Genomic DNA, 22,623 nt, shown 5'->3' with positions numbered 1-22,623 from the left:
CAACCGATATAATGTGCCTATATATATATTTATTGGAACACCAGCAACATTAAACAACTAGTGGCATTAGAGCGGAAATTAAATAGAAAAAGTGATTATTCACAATGCTTCTTGTTATTGGTATGTATATACAGTAATAAAACGATGGATTGTTAAGATAAAATTACTAAAATACATTCTTTTTTTAATAGTTTTTAATTGGTATGATTAATCAGAAAAAAATTAGGAATGGGTTGATAGGATAAAAAATACAGTTTTATGTATTACTAAACATACAATTATTATGAATATTTTTTGGTGAAATTAATTAATATGTCATAATTAAAATGTAAAATACAGCACAATTAAGTACAGTGATGCTTATAAATACAAATATTTGGTCACATATATTGTACTAAAAAGCATAATTTAATTAACTAAAAAAAATTACAAACAACTGGTAATTAATACTTTTAAAAATTCAAAAAAGAATTAAAAATATTGTCAAATTAATTTAGAAATAATTGAAAAAAAAATCTAAATAAATGGCAAATAGATTTTATTTTATTTTTTTGTAAAAGTATAAGTATATATTTTATCACCTGAGAGCTTATACAGTAACCAACAGTAATTATATTTCGTTAAATCATTAAAATTATTTCACTAACTCAACAAACTCTATAAAAGCAAAAAAACAACTAAAAAAGCTAAAAAAAAAACATAAAAACATACAGCAGTTAACTTAAAATTATAGCAAATATTTGGTAGACATTATTAATTGACATTCTGCATAAGATACATTCTATTTAAATAAAAAAAAAATTACAGCGATTTAAAATTTAAAAAATACTAAAAATTTAATAAAACAGTTTTCAAAAAAAAATCAGTGATAATTCTAAAATTTACATTCTTTAAATTTGGTCATTAAAATTTTACACTCTTATATTTAATACTGCAAAAACATATTAATTTAATTAACATGAAAAGCGCTAACAACTACCTTAAAAAAATTCTACTTAGCCTCTAATTTAAAATTTAAGTAGGAGGAGCAACAAGGGTGAGAACGGTGCCGGAAACTTTGCGGAAATTTGGGTTTCCTCCATTTTGATGATCAACTGATAAACTTTTCATCTTTCCACCAAGTTTGCATTGAAGTTGTTTGGCAATGTTTACTTGTAGCTCCTTGTTTTGACTTCTATATTTATATTATTCAATTTAAATAAAAATTTCTTTTAGTATAAATAGATTTAAAAAAAATAATCAAAAAAGTAATGAATAATGATGAACATATATAAGTTGACAGTAATAGTTTTTTTACTTGTTTTTGTTGAAGAAATATTACATTGTGGCAAGTATTTTCTTTTGATAAAAACACCTAAAATTTTGTGATAAACACCTTTCTTAGAACACACTGTAGAAAAACTTTCTATTAATGTCGCCAGACATCACAACACAGAGTCCTGAGTTTAATTACTACAGCTCACATAGAATATTGCAGTTTTTTTTATATAAACACTACTAACTTTTCCAATAAACAATCAGTGGGTTAATGATCTGGCAATATTGTGCCTAATTTTATGCCATTTTTAAGGCGTAGAGTTAGCCTTCTCAATTTTAAAATTTTTTTTTAATAAAAAACTGTAACCTACTCTTTAACAACGTTGATCAAGTGAGCCACAGCCTCTGGAACTCTATCCTCATTTTCTGGGTTAGTTTTATGAATACAAACAACCAGATCATCATGTTTTTCAAGATGAATAATTATCAGTTGGTCGGTGTTGCCCGTAATACTTACTCCAGTGATCTAAAAATTAATAAAAAATCCATTTATTTGATCACAAAATAAAAATTCAATTATCAAAATTTTAATAAAGTTTATTACATTTCTGATTGGAATGCCTGATGCCATTGCTTTGTAGGATTTTGCTGGGTTGAGTTTAAAGAGAAATTTGTCTGAAATCAAAATTGCTCGATCTTCGCATTTAAATCCTTTGTTAACCTGTTTAAATAAAAAAAATATGATTTAAAATGTTTTTAATTTGTAAATGATATATATATATGTGAACAACATCAAGTTAAGATCGATTTATTCATTTTTTTTAATTTACCTTTCTAACATGAGCTGAAAAGAGGACTTTGTTAAAATGTGATTTATTTCTCAAGGTATTACTTGACGACATAAATGTAGATGCAAGAGCAGCATTGTCCGACATCTACATAATAAAAATTTTAGTGAATTTTCTAACGCAAGGTAAACCAAGTTGAATGTTGCAAGTAAAACTTCGTATTCTGACTAAGCCTGAAAGTGTACTACACTAAACCTAAATAATATTTATATTCTAGCTTTATATTTCTTAATAATTCCATCATTCTATTAGGTATATACAGTAACTACAAATTAATACTACACTAAGTAATGCTCTAAAAGATTTTTCAGCAGTGAGGATCAAACCCAGAACCCTAGGTATGGTAAGAAGTTGTTACTAGTTTGTGAAACTTGTAATGGTTGTTATTTATAAAATTAAAACATTTTGAAAATGATTTTACCGAAGCAAGATAATTTCCTTCCCATTTTCTTTTTCTTATCCAGTTCAATCTCTTGTTATGTAAAGCATCATAAGCTGAACATCTTAGTTTTATTGCTGGCCACTCTTCGGGTGATACTGACTTGATCAAATATGAAGCTCTCCATCTAAATTATATAAAAGTCAATTTGAAAATAATAACAATATTGGGGACCTGGAATAAAAAAAGTAAAATTGATGAATAAAACGGTAAAATGTATCTTATAAAAAAGAACCAAGGTTAATATTAAAAAAATACTTTTAAAGCACAAATTTCTGCATACTGAAATAAAACCCCCTAAAAGATTTTACAGATAAAAAAAAATTTTACTGATATTTTTATGAATTTCATTATTTTAATATCTGCAATAAATTTTCAAGTTCTGTTGACATACTTTGCATGCAATAATTTCATTTGTTCAACCAAAGAAATTAAAACTTTTGGTGGAGTTGCCCACGGAATTGATTTTCCTAAATCCTTCATCCTTCTCACATTCTGAAATCGTCTAAAATAAAATCATCCAAAAGGTTAAAAATTTAACTCGGTTAAAAAAAAGTATAAAAATTGCCCAATAACTTAAAAAACTAATAGATTTTAGATATAAAATAATACACCTAAATTATATTTACTACATATTCAAGAAACTATCACAACAATTTTTATTCAGTATTGTGCTAGATAATCATAACATGCATATTAAATTGACAATTTTTTCTTACTTTGACATTTCAAGTAGATAGCATCTCATTTTATAAACCCGATATCGATTCATGATCTTGTAAATTGCAACTGTTCTCCTATATCTTCTCCTAGCATTTGCCCCCCTCCACATCTGAGCAAAATTAAGATATTACATTGTATTTCTAGTGTAAAATCTTTAAGCACATATGACAATTTTAAATAATTTGGTTTCGTCTAAAGTTGCTCAAATTTATGTAAAAAAATATATAGGCCTTGCATTAGTAGATTGTTGTAAAAGTACTAAAATTTTACTTTAAATTACTATTACATGTCAAAGGTAGGTCTTAAATCTAACAGTTTTAAAATTTATAGGTTTAGAAGTAAGCTCATACTCATGGGATAAATATACACATAAAAATTCAAACTTTACCTTTTGCAGAAGAACAATGATATGTGGAATTAATTCCGATCTTTTTTCTTCTAATGTCACCAATGTGTTTGGTGTTCGAATAAATATTTTTGTGTTCCCATAAGCAACATCTTCAGCAAATCTGGATTCACAAAATAATTTACTTCATATCTACTTTTTTCATAATCAAACTTTAATAGTAGTACATAATATATTTTAATTTATGTAAAATAGTTAAAAAAATAAAAAAAAATTATTAAATTTAAATTTTTAGATATTCTTACATGTTTTATTGTATGTTAATGATAACTGTTAATTATGTATATGGGCGCTTGTTATATGCAAATAAATACAATAATATATATAAATTCAATTCACCAAAATATAACATAACCTTAATAGTACCTGCTAGTCAAATTAGTTTTCCAAAAGTTAATGTGTAAATTTTAAAATCAAAAGTGTATTTTTTATTGTATATTGTTTAATTAGTTCCTTTTACTTAATAACTTTAAATTATTTTTTCTTTTAGTAAAATATGATATCATAGAAAAAGTGTAAAAAATTCTGTTTTTTCGCTATCAACTGAATTGTTTTTATATTTTAAATCAAATTACGCCATTATAACGACAATTCACTTATTTCTATTTAAATGTAATGTTATATCATGATTAAACTATTTTGTTACATCACTTAGCTTGATGCCAGGTCAATCTTGTTATATGTTAGTAATAAATACAATTTTAACATGCTGTAGTTAGTTAAAATCAATAAACTGTTAAATACAAATCACACATGCAAATTTCTTACCCTATATACCTGTATAGAAAATATTATTTTTTGGAAATTAAAAAAAGGAAAAGTTAAATAATATTCAATTTATTGCAAAAATAAAAAATTTAAGCCAAATATCAAAACAAATTATTAAATAAATTTATTACTAAATTTTTTGATCAATTATTAAATTAAATTAAAAAAAAAATATTTGACTATAAAAAATAAAATTATTTTAGAATACAATTTATCAGAAATAGTAAAGCATTTAAATATATTCGACAAAAATAATCAAAATCATTTTTTTTGAGTTTAGGGTAAAATATATAATATAATAAAAAAAATTTGTAACTTACCCAATATCTTGTATCATAGCCTGAACTGCCTCCTTATCAGTTTTACACTGATGATTAGGCCATGTAAAAGATGACAACATCTTATATCTAAACATTAAGATTAAAATTAATTACAAGAAATCGGACAAATTTACCAGAAAATATAACATTGAAAAAAAAGTTAAAAGCTCGTTCAATTAGTACAGGAACCCATGTGGGTAACCTTTTTCCGCCAAAAAATTTTATTAAATAAAAAAATTGTAATAAAAAACTAAATTATTTTTCCTTATATTTAATTATTTAAACCTTTGTAAAAATCGAGCGTAAGGTTGTCGGTTCGCAAACCCAGCTCTTCTTACTCGAACATTCTCCAACAAACCCAAGTAGGCCACCTGGTGACGACATCTCTCGTCGTCGAATTGTACCGGAGACTTCATCTCGTTAGGTTTGATGCAACGAACATAATAAGGCTCCTGACAAAAAAAAAATTTTTCCATAAATTTATTAACACAAATATACGCAAAAAATAAGGTTGCCAAGTTGTTAAAAAATACACAATTTTTTAAATAAGGTAACAGTTAATTGCTACAAATAAAAACAGTTTAAGTTTTTAAATTTGTATTTATAAGAAACTTACTTTGGAAGCCAGTTTTCCAACCAGTTGAATCATTGAGTTTTTGAATAAAGTTCCAGCAGTTTGGGGGCGTTTGGTAACTTGTTTTACACTCTGTGCTCCTTCTGGCCACATCTCAGATATTACCTTGTTTTTACTTAACAAAAAATAAATTTTATATTTTCACTCAGAATATTTTAAACAAAATACATCACAAAAAATGATATAAAATTTTAGATTTAGGATTCTTATTTAAATAAGATATAATGATTTTTTAAATAATATATTTAGTTTTTGGGGTACTACAGTTTCTAAATCAAAACAACTTTATTTTACATACTTTGCAATATAAATTCGATTTTAAATGCCTTTTTTCTTATGTAAATTCTTGCTAACCTTTCATACAAAAGTCGTTTAAAATCTTGGAAAAGTTGATCTTTATTTTTTTCCATGAAACCGCTAACAGAATAAGTTACATTCCCAGCATAATGCTTTATACGGAAATCTTGGTTGTGAACCAACTCCTTAAGCTTAGGTTCAATCTAAAAAAGAAACAGGGTAAATTATTAATCATATGTTTTATAACAACAATTAAATTGTTGTATGGGCTTCATTTCAATTGATTTAATGGTAAAATTTTAAACACAACAATATATGTATATCGACCACAAAGCTATATATAAATTGCATTAGCATTTTTTATGCTTAATTTAAATTTATTTTTATGCAAATAATTTATTATAAACCAAACATATTTACCCATAATATTTTAACAATCGAAAAAATTACAAAATGTGAACAAAATAATATTTAATAAAGTAAATAAAATCTTCACTAAATCAAAAAACTTCAACTGTATATAGATCCAACAGACATGTTTTTTTTGTAGCAATTACAAAAAATATCATTAAACTCTTTATTTAACTCACCCTTCTACTTGTGTAGTGTTGATGGCCCTTTAATTTCTTATCCATGGCCTCCAAGAACATTTGGTCAGTTACCTCACCAACATTTAAACAAGCTTCATCCAGTATAGCAATAATACCAGCATGAGGTTGTTCTACAAGGTCACATATGACACAGTTGTTGAAGTAATCAATATTCTGCCATGTTATTCCTTCGCGAAGATATTCTTCTTGTTCCTATAGGAAAATAAAGTGTATTTTAACAGTTTTTTAATGTACAATAATTCTTTTAGGCAATACATACTTTAATAGGTCTGACCCTATATTGATAATCTATCAAATTAAGGTAGGATACAAGTATAAACATTAAGGTTATTCCCTCCTAAATAATTTGAATACAGATCTTGTTCACAAAGCAGCATTTTAAGAATAAAAAACTTTTTTTGTTACATTAAAGTTAGGCATTGGGGTGATTATTTAAATAAATCTTCACATTGATTTTAAATTTTACAACATTGGTCATTTAGTGTGTGTATTGCTAAAAGTAATACCAATTGTATTAGAACTAAAAGGTTAGTGTTATTTATGTGACCAGCCCTGGCATTGGTTTTTAAAACATATTCTCAATTATAATTTTACAAAAGTAACCAAAATAGGAATAAAGTATGTCATTAATATTTTTTTTAAATGGTTTACAAATGTATTTACTTGTTTTAAAACCAACTCTATAAAAAGTTGTTGCAGTTTTTCATTACAATAGTTGATACAAAATTGTTCAAAACTGTTGTTGTCAAAAATCTCAAACCCGTAAATATCAAGAACTCCAATGACCGTACTTTTCCCATATCTGAAATGAAAAAATATAAAGGTGCTAGTGTAAACAAATCTATAAAAATAGTAATGTTAAGGTCACCAAGCTTTATATTTCAAATTTTGTGCACATTTAAATTTACTGATATAGTGTCTTTAAGTTAAGTGATTAGTATTAATATTATTATTTTGTATTGGAATACCTTGTAATATCAAGTTTGACTTCAATATTGGAGTTAATTCTTTCAACAATCCAAGAAAATAATCTTTCATAAACAGCCTAACAATAAAACAAATTACTTACTTGAAACCATTTTAAAATATAAATAAAACCAAAATAGAGAATAAAAGCTAAAAAAATTAGGCTTTAGGTAATGGAAAAAATTGTATACCTAGGTAAATATCAAAGCTATTAAATTTAATGCACTAATTCTTAAATCAACATTTTAAATTTTTACTCATTTTACAACTTGAATAAAAGCATTTACAACTAAATAATTGTAATTTACATTAGGTACACTCATATCTTTTTAAGCTCAAATCGGTACCTATAAAATATACAAGACAAAATGAAATAACCAAGTGAATAAAAATAAAATAGTTTAAAAAGTCGAAAAAAAAATTCTTTTTATATATATTTAATCAAGTATATTTTATAGGAACCTTATTGAAAATGAATTAGTGTTTTTAATTTTTAATCTTATTCGACAAGTAAGTACATAAACTATTCAAAATGTGCGGTTTAAAAACTGATAAAAAATAACAATCTACTAAAAAATAACAATCAGAAAAATTAATATTTAACAAAAACGCTTAAAAATTTACCTTTGCAAAGGCATTTCTAGCAAAACCAGCATCTTCATGAGAATGTACGACTGATATTACTTCGCCCCTTGCTGCCACAACTCTTGTTAACATGGCTTTCTCTAATGCTTCTCTTTCTGTTGAAAAAAATTTAAAATTTTTTAAATAATTTTTTTGTAGAAAATTTATTTTATTTAGTAAAATTTATTAACACCAAAAATTTTTTTAAAAAATTAATTTTTATTTTAACTTTTTTGTTGGTGTATTTATAACAATTTGAAATATAATACTTACTTGTTTGAAGAAGATTTGCAATGTAATCCAGAACTTGTTTGTTTTTAATTGTTACCTCATCACCGTCTTTTCCAAATTCAAGATTACCCTAAAAAAAATTTAAAAAAATAAAATACATTTACAATTTGTAAATCAAAAAAAAAATTTTAGTAGATACATATTAATATTAAATAAAATACAATGTTTGGCATGCACAAACTTATGTAAAACAAATAACATTGGCTAAAAGTGACCCACAACTAAAGTTATTTACAAGAAATAAATAAAAAGCTATTAATAACAACATTTAAAATGTGTTTTTATAAAATAGTTATGGTTGAAGTAATTAGCTAATACATAATACCAATATTTAAACATACATACAACAATTATAACAAGTCATAAACAGTTTTAAATAATTTACAAAGTTCACCTGCCAATAATTACTTTTTTATGTTTTCACAACTTTTTACAAATAAAAGTAGAATGTTGTAAATAAAAGATATATGTAACTTTGCAAAAAACATTGTTTTTGCAGGAGTTTACGGCACAAACTGAGATTTTAAAATATCAGTTTTTAGACAAATCTACCTGTTATAAATTTCCTTTTACAAACTTCGTAACTGCAATTTAATTAGCTTTATATAAAATATTTATTTAAGCCACAAAAAAATGAATTTAATTAATGTATTGTTTAGGTAGTGTATAAAATTCACAATTCTTTATAGACAGTTAGGGTGATTTCATTTTTAAAGATGATATATATACAATTAATCATAATTACTAAAATGCATTTTTATTGTTTTTATTTATCCTCGATGTGAAAAAACCCAATTTACAACCTAAAAATAGAGTAACAATTTTAGTTCATAAAAATAACAAGAGTATACACTTACCAAGTGTAAAATAACAGCAAGCAAATTGAAGAGGCCTTGTTGCTCATCTTGACTAAACCCCGCAGCTTTCAAAGCTCCACTCATTTCTCTGAATGTACGCTTGTCATCGATAGATTGAACGTTATTCGCATTCCCCTGTTCTGCAATAAAAAATAGATAATTTTAATTTTTTCTTCTTGATGCAAAAAAGACATATTATTGACATTTGCCAATGGTAGTTTTTCTAGTTAAATAAACTAAATTTTTTTTATAATATTGTTCTATATAATTAGCCTGCTTGTTAATTTTTAGGCAAGTTAAAAAAAATAGCACAATAATTGATCCAAAAGAGTAAAACTTAAAATTTCAATGATAATTTTACGCATGTAATGTTTTCAACCATTTACATCAATTAAATTTAGCAAAATAAATACATCACAACTAACATATTTAAAATTTGATTATTAATAATTTTATGAAAAAATATCCAAACAGTTTTTTTTAAAACAACTTTTTGTACAACAATATAAAAGTTACATTTTTAGGTAAACAGGCGTGTTACCCTAATGTACATGTTGAATTAAAATATCGGACCTCTTTGTGGTTTTGATTTTGTCACAGATGTTTATTACAATTAAAAAAAAAGGAGTTGAAATTCGATATCCTTTATTTCAATTGTGTCATTGTTTATTAAAAAAAAAAAACAATTAAAAGTAATTACACCCACTTCAATCTTAATTTCCTTAATTTGTTGACGAATATAACACAACTAGGTAATAGAATCATTTTAAATGATAATTATTGAAATTATGGTGTTTGAAATTGAGTGTTTAATAATAAGTCAATAAAAGTCCCGTTAAGTTAAACAAATTAAATTTGTTTAAAACTTTTTTTATTTTTAATTTACCTTTTTCAAAATTAATAATACCACAAAAAGATGAATAATTTAATGTAAAAAGGTTAAATGTAGGTATTTTCTTTAATTTAATGTATAATCTCACAATGATTTAACTTACTGATATAGTTGTAAACATTAGCATCTCGTTTAAGATGTAAAGAAGATAATGTTTGGTCTGTAGCTCCTCGAATCAACTGATAGAAAGAATGAAAATTTCTTTCACCATTTTGTTGATGGACCACTCTTGACTAAAACAAAAAAAATAGTTTAGTAATTTGAAAACATTGCAAAACTGCATATACTTTTAACTATCAATTTTGTAAGTATTTGTGTATTATTAAAAACATATGTTTGTAAAAGTAAGTGTTGGTCAGAATAGTGTTTTTAAATATAAGTTTTATAATAAAATTTATATCTAAGGCATTTTAATGACTTTTAAATTTACAATTTAACCTTTACAGCCAAAGCTATATAATAAAATTAACACAATTAAAGTGAGTCTTAAATTATATGACATTTATGAGTGCACACTATAATTACAACGATAATTAACTTTCTAAAGCTAAAGCATCATTCTTTCACTTAATTCTAAAGACTATTTATTTTAAATAGGTACTTTTTAAAGGTTTACTTTTTCAAGAAGGTAGTTGTTTATGTGACCACCTATCGGATCCCCTTTAAAATCAAAGTTGATGTCCATGTACTTTCCAAATCTGGATGAGTTGTCGTTTCTATTGGTTTTTGCATTCCCGAATGTTTCAAGAATAACATTGCTTTTAAGAAGAATCCCAGTTACTCTTTCAATCTAAAATTTTTAAAATTATAGTTAATAACACTCTGTAAATCAAATGAAAAAAAATTGTAAGGAAAATAGATGTTTAATGTGAGTTATACCCTTTAGACCAGTATAATAAAACAATAAAATTATTACTTAAAACTAAAGTGCACATAATTTAATAGACCGCTTATAAAATCCTTAAAAAAATGTGAATATCTAAAAAATTTACTTCTGTCCGATGACTGCTGTTGGTAATAGATGCAATATAGTTCATAATTATTTTCGATGCTTCCGTTTTACCCGCCCCAGATTCACCTAAAATAAAAAATAAAAGTTGAAAAAATACTGGGCTCAAAAAAATAATATTGATAGGAAAATTATATTTAAATACATACAAGGTTATCAAAATTATCAAACTATTTTGTAAGAGCCGCAATTATTTTGTGTGTTGGTTTGTTTATATTAATTTTTACAAATGTCTGCTTAAACTAAATTTTAGTTTAAATACTTTTTAAAAAAATACACCAAATAAACTATATGACATCATTTTACATGCTATATTACAATCCTATTTAGTAAGAGTAACTTGTAAATAGACACAACAACTTTTTATATTCATAGTTTTGCCATAAAAGGTATACTGAGTTGCTTAGTCAATTTTTGTATTGCCTTTTAAAGTGGAATTTTCCAACCATATTGCCTTTAAGGCCTGAAGATGTCTATATTAAGTGTTTTTTATATTCTTAACAAAGTAATTTTACAAAATATTGTAAAATCTTAGGTCTAGGAAATATTTAAAAGCTAAATTAAAAACCTTAAAACTAAAAAAAAAATGATAAACACCATGGTTTATTAAACAAATTACACAAAATTAAAGATTTTACATTTCATATCTATTACAATAAACAATACATATTTAATAACAATCAAGATAGAGATTTTGCAAACAATAAAATGATTAAATAAACAAAAAAACATAAGAGCAAATAAAACCCTATATTAATTTAAACAACAAACAACTGTTACCAGACGTAGAATGTTGCTATTACGTAAGGTAATAACAGGATATTCAAACCAACCATTCATTAGTTCATGTTATATGTCAGTATTACCTCATTTATTGCTTATGGTGGAAAGACCCCATAAGTTTGGTAAATAATTTTTAACCAAATAATGTTAATTTTTTATTTAATTAAATAATTTTACAACAAAAATAAAATTTTTATAAAAATAAAAATCCGTAATTGACTAAATAAAAAATAAAGAACTAATAATAACAATAAAAAAATTAAAGAAAATTTAACGCTAGGTCCAATATTACTAGTACAAAATTTAAAATTAAACAAACAAAAAAACAAAGAGAAATTTATACATTAAAAAATGTTCATTATGACTAAAACTAAGTCACATAACAACCAAACCATTTTAAACAAAATACCTTAACCGATAAAGCACACATTCCACTTGATTTAATGAACAAAACTCTTTTTATAATAAGAAAAAAACTCATGTTTGCTAAGCAGTAAATTACAAGGCTAAATTAAAGAGTAAATAAAATTAAGCAAACAGTGTAAGAAAACAATTAAGTGAGCTACGACTATCAAATAGGTTTGTCAAAAATGACGACTTACCTGATATGACAATGCAGGTGTCTTTTAGATATCTTTTCATTGCTTTATAAGCAGCATCCGCAAGTGCATAAATATGTGGGGGCTTTTCCCAAAATTCTCTTCCTATTAAACAAAATAATAATAAAGTCTTAGTAAATAATATATTGTCAATACATACTACTAAATAAATTCAATATTAAAAAAATTATTAAATTCATTTTGCAATCCGAATAATCCATTTAATTGTTATAAGAATGTTATTATCACTACTGAGGTCTAGTAATTTTAAACACATGCTTAAACATTTACCCTTATACTCTTTCACATATTCACTAGAATAAATGTTCATCGATTTGTAAGGATTGACAGACACAACCACCTCACCAATGTAAGTGTAAATCCTTCCTTTTTGAAACCTGAGAACAAAAATTTAAAAAATAAATGCTGTTAAGCAAATTTTAATATAATAGGCAATCGCATAACACTAAATTTAAAGTACTGTTACATTGTTTTAAAACCTCATAATGAAACAGTAAATTTTTTTTGTTACTTACTTTTTGTATCATATTTATTTTTAAAAAAAATATAAAAGTCAATAGAAACTAAATATGAATTAAAAAAAATCCCTTAAAAAAAGTTTTACAGTAAAATATAAAAACCTTAATTTAAGGTTGTCCATAAACGCATTTTCTGTGAGGTTATCCAACAAAACAAAATCCCCTTTTCCATGCTCTTCAGAATGTAAAACAGAATTCATGGTTCTGTTCTATAAAACTTCAAATATCACCAATTCAGTTGCATAAAAATCGTTTTTTTATATGTGCATGCATAAAGTTAAAATATAAACCTGCAATACGTTTAGTGAAAGGTTAAATAAAAATGGTTATTAGGTTTAAATTTAAGAAAATAATACGTCTTAATGTTTATTTTCTTTGTATTTAAAACGGTCGCGAAGCTCATTAAAGTTACTACAAACGTTAAATTTTAAATTATTTACAATAAGGCGTAAAATTAACGCTCATAAACGATTAACTTCGTCCACCACCCAAAAACAACTGCAAATCGTGTAAACCTAATCATCCAAAACACGCCTTGGTTGTCTGTTCTTTATACACACACAAAAACAAATTCACTTATCATAAAAATAGAATCGCGATGTAGTATGACGTCATTAGCCGGCATTCTACCGGATACGCCCTAATGATTTGCCAGGCAACGTTACATACGATTATTACTGCTGCCAAACCCAGTTAATCGCTATTAAAAAAAACTGAACTGACATAAGGTTATATCTACATTTCCAAGCGTTAGGATTGCAATGTAGTTATATATTAAGCAAGATATCTGCGGGTAAAGACGATTTTTTACACTAAGAAATGAGGATAAACCTAAATCTAAAGTAATATGTAAATGAAATCACAATATTTTCTAGTAATAGGTTAACTTGTTTCTTCATAAGTCAGAAAACTCCAACCTGTGTTATTTTAAAACCCAAACTATACTCAAGAGGTATTGTTTAAAAATGTTATTCAAATCGAGGGTAATTCTCTCTTTTAGTATTAAAAACATTCATGTTTTTTTCTATTTTTATATAATTGTGCTAAAGTTTTATATTTTTGGTGATAAAAACATAAAACAATCCAACAAACTGTGAGAATGTTAATTACTTATTTAAATAAGGATTGCCTTTTGTTATTTTTCTTACAAAAATTGCTAAAAAAAATGATAAGTAACATGGTGTTGTGGTCAAAACACGTCTCCACTTCATGTAAGATCAATCACCACTGCTCCCAATAAAGTAAGGCCAATAAACTCCTGCTGAGCCAACACTTATACAGCAGTTTATAGTTGGCGTGCAATCATAATCAATAATTTTCCAATGGCACCTCGGGACTGAGTCAGAGTAATTGTTTATGTTATGGTCTTGAAGTCGACCTTTCCACATCTCGAATAAATAATTGTAAAAAAATATATGCAGTATATAATTACCACTAGTAAATGCTTAATTTTCTTGTAAAATATAACAGTTTTTAGCGTATATAAATTGTAACAATATAATTTATTATTCAGTTAAGCAAAAACAGTTAAGTAAGTAATGAATTGGTAGTCGGTTTATAAAACACAACATAATACAAAAAAGGCAAAAGATAAGACTGTAGCCCAGACTTCTTATCAGGCAAAATCACGTGTCCCTAAGGGGCCGCTACATTACCCCCCTCCAGAAGCGGAAAATTGTTCATTTACGTTAAATGGGTAAACCGTTGTGGTGGTTTAATTTGACGCTTGTTACCATCTCTTCGACAGTTTGTGTTATGTCCATTATCGATCTTATTAAAAATTTGAAATGATTTATTAGCGGGAGGTCACTTTTAGTGAGCTCCGGCGTTTCATGCTGAATCATTCGGCTTGATCCCAGCTGCGGGAGATTTTCACTCCCCATCGTCATTTATGACGCACTTGTTGTTCTGTTTATCGATAATGCTTTGTATTTTCTTTATTGTTTGTATGCGCTTTCTCCTATTTTATTTCGCTTTAAATAACTGGCAATATAGCCTTTTGGTCAGTTCGCTGGACGTAAAAACTCATAAATAAGTAAGGCCGAAGTAAGGTTTAACACACAATTAGACTTTCGCTTTTATACTTAATTTGTTGATTATATACTTTATAGTTTGTGTTTCATGTCATATTTTTGTGTCGCATTTATTTCGCATTTCCTGTAGTTTCAATTCTGATTAAAAACCGCTTGTACAGATTACATTTGGTAGATTGAATCCTTGGGCAGGTTTTGGTAATAAGTTAGCGAGTTTGATTTAACACGACTATTTTGTGTATTTTAATTAAGTGTGGCTTTCTTATCGATGCTTATCTTTACAGCGTACTCTATTGGGGTTTAATAATTGTTTAAGCCATAGTAGGAGTGTATTAGATCCTACATTGCGAGATTTATGAGGTTTACCTTAGTAAGATTTGGAAAGTTGTTAGGTATTACTTGTGCGTAGTTAAAAGCATTTTTTGTGTGCTAATTTGTGATAGTTAGCTTTTGCAAAGTTGTTGAATATAAGATTCAATAACTTGTGTGTGTGGTTAATAATATACATAGGATTTTGTTAACTAAGTTGTTAATTAATTTTTGTAAAATATGGAGGAAGGAAACGTCACTTCTCCCGCCGTAACAACGGAAGGTATGGTTGTTACTTCGTCCACCACTGTGGACACTTCGACTAGTAAAACTGTTACTAAGTCGGGACCTTTGGGGTCAAAGGAAGAGCGTACATATACTCTATCGGCATTTACCCGATGTGAGAACAAACTTTGCAAAGAAATAGAAGCAGAGTGCTCTGATAGTAAAGAAGTCACAAGGTTAAAGGGTGACTTTGATACGGCCTACGAAAGAGTTGTAGGCGCGTGCAAGAACTATATTTCCCAGTCAGAGGGAGATGTAAGAACCTCCGCTACTTCAAAGTTGAAGGAAGTAGAACAGCGGAAAGTTGTAGCCGACAATCGGTACCAGGCATATTTGGAGACCTGTGTCCGAAAAACTTCTTCAAGAGCAGGTTCTGTTGCCGGACGGTCGATCAGATCTGGTCGCTCGCACCGCAGCAGACGAAGCGTTGAAGCTCTCGAAGAAAATGTGGAAGTTGTCCGCTCAACAGCTGAGTTTATGAAACAGCGTCACGAAATTGACAAACTTCAAGATGAACTTGAAGCTAAGCGCCAAGAAAGGGAACTTGAAGCCCAGAGAAAAGTTAAAGAGTTAAACAGGAAACACGAGGAACTTAAAATGCAAGAACAAATTGTTCATGCACAAGAAAAGGTTCGTTTTGCTGAGAGATACGAAGATAGCGAATTTGGCTCCGACATCTCTGAGGTTTTGCCTTTAAGACTGAAACAATATGCTGCAAAGCCTGTTACCGAACCAGAAGTGAACTTTAATGAAACATCATTGTCGCATTTACGAATATACGAAGGCGACAAATCACCTCGCTCAATAAAGGCAGCGGGGCCGGCACCAACTGCAGTTTCACCGGCATTGGCACATCGACCAAAGCCGTCCGTATTAGCGGACCCGAGGGATTATCTTTCCGGCCAAGAGGATCGTGTTTATGACCGACCTCAACCTGTTCAGCAGCATCAGCCGCCATTTTCAAGTTTTGATTTTGCCACGCCAAAGATTGAGTTGGATAGCTTCAGTGGCAACGTGTTACAATACTTGGGATTTATAAGACGTTTTGAAGAATTTGTTGAACGTAGAATTCACGATAACAGTGCCCGTTTAAGTTTTTTACTTAAATATTGTACTGGCGAGGCCCTACAAGCGATTCGCGGTTGTGACGTCATCGCAGACCGAACTAAGGCATACCGTGAGGCACGACTTAGACTGCATGAAAAGTACAATCAGCCTGATATACTCAAAGAAGCTGCAACGGATAAAATAGTAAATGCACCAAAACTAAAGGAGTTTGATGCCGACGGCTGGAACACATTTGCCGACGACCTTTACTTTTGTGCTTGTACTTTAAGTGCAGGTGGCTTTGAATGTGACCTTAACAGTCAAGACACAATCTTCAAAGTCTTACGAAGATTTCCAGAAAATGCTTGGAAAAGTTATAAAGAATTCGCTAATGACATGGAAGATCATGGCAAAACACCAACATTTGAAGATGTTATGTTGTTCGTAAAAAGAATTGCGAAACATCAACGTCGATCTTTACACCGCCTGCAGCTTGAACGGGACTGCAGGTCAAAGGTGCCCACTGCCCAATACACTGCTAGAGGTAGGGCAACCCGCCCTGGTCGTGTATTCGCTTCTGTTGAAAAAGAAAGCAACAAAAGAAGATATAATGGTCCTGTGCAAAAGTGCACATCTTGCAGTGAACACCACCCTTTATGGCAATGTGGAGTTTTCAAATCAAAAACCCCACAAGATCGACGTGAGCACGTAAAAAACAAACGCTTATGTTTTCAATGCCTTCGAGCAGGACATCAGTCCCGAGATTGTAAATATGACAAAGGCTGTAGGGATTGTGGCAAGAGACATAACACTCTCCTGCATATTAATATTCCGCCAAGTAGCGCCGAGGCTAGTGCGGAGCCGCAAAGCGAGTCAGCTATTGTGGCATGCAACGAGGTTTCCCACAACAGCGTAAAAAATGTGAAACGTTTCAAGATTGTGCCAGTTAAAGTTTGGGGCAACAATCAAAGTAATTTTGTGAAAACATACGCCTTTCTAGATGACGGTTCAGATACAAGTATTTGCACTGCAAGCCTTGCAAAGAAATTGGGTCTCAAGGAGACAAAAGAACATATCGAGCTCTACACAGCAAATTCGGTAACAAGCCATGGGAGCCGAGTTGACTCGTTATATGTAAAGGGGATCAATGAAACAGAATCGTTTAATGTCGAAAAACTTTTGGTGCTCGACCATATTGTCAACGTAAGTGACAGCATTCCTACGGAAAAGGTGGCAAACATGTATCCGCATCTGCGTGACCTGAAGTTTCCTGAACTTAAATCAAAATCAGTGGAGCTGCTTCTGGGAAACAACGTTCACGATGCATTCAGGGTTTCTGAATGGCGTTACGGCAAAAAGGGCCAGCCTTTCGGGTTACACACGGCCTTAGGCTGGACATTGTTTGGCTCGGACCATAATATAAAGAAACAATCGCAACGAATAAATGTTAACTTTATGCATGAACCTGAACAAGTATCAGCATCATGCAGCGACATTTTAAATGTCTTGTCGAGCGACTTTCATGACCTTGATTGTGAGCAAAGGAGCGAAATGTCATTAAACGACAAAAGGGCTTTAAAAATTATGGATAAAACAGTTTCGCGGAACGGCGAACACTATGAAATCGGATTACCATGGAAAGAGGAATATATCAAACTTCCGAAGAATAGGAAGATGGCACTTCAAAGGCTGCAATCTTTGAAGAAGAAGTTTATTGCTAACCCTGATATTTTTAGGCAATATAGGGAGAAAATTGATGAATATGTAAAATTAGGACATGCCACTGTATTGGCTAATAGGAACTGTCTAAATGATATAACGTGGTATATACCACACCACTGTACGGGCCCTAAGTTCCGTATAGTGTTTGATTGTGCTGCGAAACACTGCGGTGTTTCGTTAAATGATGTTTTATTACAGGGGCCTGACCTTACTAACAGTCTGGTGGGAGTGCTTTTGCGCTTTCGCCAAGAGGCTATTGCCCTCGTGGCAGATATTAAAGGCATGTTCCATCAGGTTTTTGTGAGACCATGTGATCGTGATGCCATGCGATTTTTGTGGTGGCCCGATAATGACCTTTCTCGAGCCCCAGTTGACTATCAGATGAACGTGCATATTTTCGGTGCAACTTCGTCGCCAAGCTGTGCGTCATATGCGCTTAGGAAAACTGCTGACGACAACGCAACAAAAGCAGATAAGAATGTTGTAAATACTATTAAGCGTAACTTTTATGTAGATGATTTGTTAAAGTCGTGTAAGTCTGTTGATGATACTGTAGAACTTATATCTGCTATTTCACCGCTTCTTAAAAGCGGTGGCTTTCATTTAACGAAATACATTAGTAATAACAGGTCCGTACTATCGTCAATCCCAGCGTGTGACTTGGCATCTTCGGTGGTAAATTTAGACTTACACGAACTGCCAACCGAGCGAGCGCTTGGTGTGTATTGGAACACCTCTTTAGACTGTTTCGAGGTAAAAGTAAACGTTCAAACTAAACCGTCCACGAGACGCGGTATACTATCGATGGTAAGTCAGGTATATGACCCATTGGGTTTTTCTTCTCCATTTATTCTTCCTGCACGCAAACTTTTACAGAAAGCATGTTCTGCACAGTTGGGCTGGGACGATCTGGTTCCAGAACAACATATTAACACTTGGAATAATTGGCTTAACACTCTTGTTGATTTAGAGCACATTAGTATACCCAGATGTTTTAAACCTGTAAATGTTGATTATTGTTGTATTGAGCTGCACACGTTTAGTGATGCTAGCAATGTGGGTTATGGTGCTGTTAGTTATCTACGCATGATTGATTTGCATGGAAATATTTATTTGTCTTTTGTAATGGGGAAGGCACGTGTTTCTCCCCTTAAGCCTGTAAGCGTACCCCGACTCGAACTTACGGCGGCCGTGGTAGCCGTAAAACTCAGCGACCTTATACGTCGAGAACTGGAATATAAAATTGACAATGTTTATTTATGGACTGATTCTACAACCGTTCTCCAATACATTACAAACACATCAACGCGATTTCAAACCTTTGTCGCTAATCGATTAGAAATGATTCATTCGCTTTCGAAACCAGAACAGTGGATGCATGTTGACACAAAGCGAAATCCCGCTGACATTGCATCAAGAGGCTTAATGCCTAATGAACTGCACAAGGCAGACCTGTGGTTTAAAGGCCCAACCTTTCTTTATAAGACAGTCGAACATTGGCCGGTTCGCCCTGCTATCTTGCCGTTATTGACCGCCGATCCTGAGGTCAAGTCAGTGACCTTGTGTAATGTTGTTTGCAGTGATCAATTTAGTTTACTGCGTTTGTGGCGTCGTTATTCTTCGTTTACAGACCTACAACGAGCAACCGCCTGGATTCTGCGATATCGCACCTTTTTGTTATGGAAGGTGTCTCAACGGAAAGCTAAATCTAACGACAAATACGCCATTCCTGAATTTTTATCGCTAAAAGAACTAAATAGCGCAACAGCTGCCATTGTGCGGGCAGTTCAACGACAATCCTTTTCCGAGGTGATCAATCAATTTCATGACCACCAAACCTTTGACGAGCCTTTACAATTCAAGTCTCAGCAACATCTAAATAAATCAAAACAGCTTAGCACTTTAAGAAAGCTAAGCCCGGTTTTAGTTAAAAGCATTATGTACGTTGGTGGCAGGCTACATAATTCAACCGTCCCTCTAATCACCAAACATCCGATGATTCTTCCATCTAACCATGTTGTAACTGAACTTATTGTGACAAACTATCATAACAGGCATGGGCATTCGGGAACAATTCATGTCTTGTCCGCCATTCGAGAACGTTTTTGGATTCTACGCGGACAAGCCACTGTCAGAAGGATTCTAAGAGGCTGTAGAAAATGCCGATTTTGGTCTGCTAAAGTGGGGGAACAAATTATGGCCACTTTACCGATGCCGAGGGTCACTTCAAATAATCCTCCATTTACATGTGTGGGAGTTGACTACATGGGGCCAATTCTCACAAAAAGTGGTAGAAGTCAAATTAAACGATATGCTTGTATTTTTACTTGCATGGCTACTCGGGCTATTCACATCGAAGTAGCCCAATCCTTAGAAACAAGTGCTTTTATTGATGCTTACCGCCGATTCTCGTCTCGCCGCTTGGGTCCAAAAAGAATTTATAGCGATAACGGCACAAACTTTGTTGGGGCCGAGAGAGAGCTACGAGAAGGTATCAGGAGATGGAATAAAAAGCAAATTCACGACGCGCTCCTACAAAACGAGATTGATTGGAGTTTTAATCCGCCAGCTGCGAGTCACCAAGGCGGAGTCTGGGAGCGGATGATACGATCCGTTCGGAAAATCATGAGGCTAATAATGGGCGAAACCATTCTTGACGATTTTTCACTTTTAACCTTGATGGCTGAGGTGGAACGAATCTTGAACAGCAGACCTCTGGTGCCACTCAGCGATGACTGCAAAGATGAATTGGCATTGACGCCAAATATGTTGCTAAAAGGAGCAATAGACAATGACCTGCCTCCAGACACGTTTGTCAAGGCAGACGGTTACAGGCGATCGTGGAGGTTGGTTCAACTTCTTGCTGATCAATTTTGGGACCGATGGACCAAAGAGTATTTGCCTTTGTTACAATTGCGACAAAAATGGGTTCAACCGATGAGGAATTTCACGGTTGGCGACGTGGTTTTAATCGTTAATGAGAACGCGAAGAGAGGACTCTGGCCGAAGGGGATTATCGAGAAGTGCATTAAAGACAAGAACGGGATGGTGCGCCGTGTCCAGGTGCGCACTGCATATGCTACCTTAACCCGAGACATTCGCAAAATTTGCCTTTTAGAAGGGGTCGCATAAATTTGTATTTTCGATGTTTTATTTGTGTTTGTATTTACGCCTGCATGCCTCACAGTTTTTCTTCTTTACACTTTCATATCATTTTTGTAAAACGTATTTTTGTGATAGGTGTGCCTTGTATTGCATGAACTGACACACTTGCTACCTTATAGATGTAGCGTTAGTTTCATCGTTATTATATGTTATACGTAATGTTAACTGAATACTTTGTATTTTTGTTGAAGTTTCGAATGCAGTTATTGTGTTTATTTCTTGTATTTTGTTATCGTATAATGAACATTTTTGTTGTTAAATGCCCTCGTGTTATTACACTCTGTCATTTGGGGCCGGTATGTTATGTCCATTATCGATCTTATTAAAAATTTGAAATGATTTATTAGCGGGAGGTCACTTTTAGTGAGCTCCGGCGTTTCATGCTGAATCATTCGGCTTGATCCCAGCTGCGGGAGATTTTCACTCCCCATCGTCATTTATGACGCACTTGTTGTTCTGTTTATCGATAATGCTTTGTATTTTCTTTATTGTTTGTATGCGCTTTCTCCTATTTTATTTCGCTTTAAATAACTGGCAATATAGCCTTTTGGTCAGTTCGCTGGACGTAAAAACTCATAAATAAGTAAGGCCGAAGTAAGGTTTAACACACAATTAGACTTTCGCTTTTATACTTAATTTGTTGATTATATACTTTATAGTTTGTGTTTCATGTCATATTTTTGTGTCGCATTTATTTCGCATTTCCTGTAGTTTCAATTCTGATTAAAAACCGCTTGTACAGATTACATTTGGTAGATTGAATCCTTGGGCAGGTTTTGGTAATAAGTTAGCGAGTTTGATTTAACACGACTATTTTGTGTATTTTAATTAAGTGTGGCTTTCTTATCGGTGCTTATCTTTACAGCGTACTCTATTGGGGTTTAATAATTGTTTAAGCCATAGTAGGAGTGTATTAGATCCTACAGTTTGTTTTCGTCTCTATATGGGTTTTTACGTTCGTTTCTTCTAGAATTACTTGCTTACGAGGTCTGCCTCGTAACTTTGGTTGGGCTAGTTGTACAGGCATATTGCGATCCAGATACGCAGGTTTTATGCGATCAATCGAAATGATTTCTGTACGTCCGCCGATATCAATCTTAAAAGTTTTTAATCCGTGCTTAATAACTTTATATGGACCTTCATATGGGGTGCAAAGTGGCGCCTTGTATCCCACTTTCTTAATAAAAACAAAGCTGCTG

At 31.0% G+C, this 22,623-nt stretch overlaps 2 protein-coding genes across 2 annotated transcripts; one reads left to right on the top strand and one right to left on the bottom strand.

Moving 5' to 3' along the window:
• Positions 1-584: 584 nt before the first annotated feature.
• Positions 585-13,146, bottom strand: LOC145743586 (unconventional myosin-Id-like). Its single transcript, XM_082561585.1, has 24 exons — positions 12,966-13,146; positions 12,616-12,722; positions 12,328-12,429; positions 10,926-11,011; positions 10,550-10,723; positions 10,037-10,166; positions 9,042-9,181; positions 8,167-8,254; positions 7,894-8,009; positions 7,272-7,348; positions 6,967-7,105; positions 6,283-6,495; positions 5,750-5,895; positions 5,378-5,510; positions 5,047-5,213; positions 4,762-4,848; positions 3,656-3,776; positions 3,264-3,376; positions 2,939-3,049; positions 2,527-2,671; positions 2,088-2,192; positions 1,862-1,978; positions 1,629-1,783; positions 585-1,174 (listed from the first exon to the last, which is right to left on the bottom strand). The coding sequence occupies exons 1-24, from the start codon at positions 13,061-13,063 to the stop codon at positions 1,015-1,017; spliced, it is 3,030 nt and encodes a 1,009-aa protein (XP_082417711.1). The 5' UTR covers positions 13,064-13,146; the 3' UTR covers positions 585-1,014.
• A 2,299-nt stretch (positions 13,147-15,445) lies between these two features.
• LOC145742343 (uncharacterized) lies at positions 15,446-21,391 on the top strand. Its single transcript, XM_082560125.1, has one exon. It carries the CDS (start codon positions 15,446-15,448, stop codon positions 21,389-21,391), a length of 5,946 nt encoding a protein of 1,981 aa, XP_082416251.1.
• The last annotated feature ends 1,232 nt before the right edge of the window (positions 21,392-22,623 follow it).

This window comes from Corella eumyota, chromosome 2 (genome assembly GCF_963082875.1).
Source record: "Corella eumyota chromosome 2, kaCorEumy4.1, whole genome shotgun sequence".
In the NCBI taxonomy this organism is placed as follows: Eukaryota; Metazoa; Chordata; class Ascidiacea; order Phlebobranchia; family Corellidae; genus Corella; species Corella eumyota.
The sequence above is the reverse complement of the archived record's forward strand: the minus strand, read 5'-3'. Positions and strand labels throughout refer to the sequence as shown.

What these genes read in the sequence shown, in the direction of transcription:
- LOC145743586 (XM_082561585.1), bottom strand. Translation starts at nt 13,063, where the DNA reads ATGAATTCTGTTTTACATTCTGAAGAGCATGGAAAAGGGGATTTTGTT. An exon ending in GCTATGATACAAGATATTGG is followed by an intron (nt 3,777 to 4,761) that starts GTAAGTTACAAA and finishes TTGTGAATCCAG; the next exon opens with ATTTGCTGAAGATGTTGCTT. An exon ending in AAGGAAATTATCTTGCTTCG is followed by an intron (nt 2,193 to 2,526) that starts GTAAAATCATTT and finishes TTTATTATGTAG; the next exon opens with ATGTCGGACAATGCTGCTCT.
- LOC145742343 (XM_082560125.1), top strand. Translation starts at nt 15,446, where the DNA reads ATGGAGGAAGGAAACGTCACTTCTCCCGCCGTAACAACGGAAGGTATG.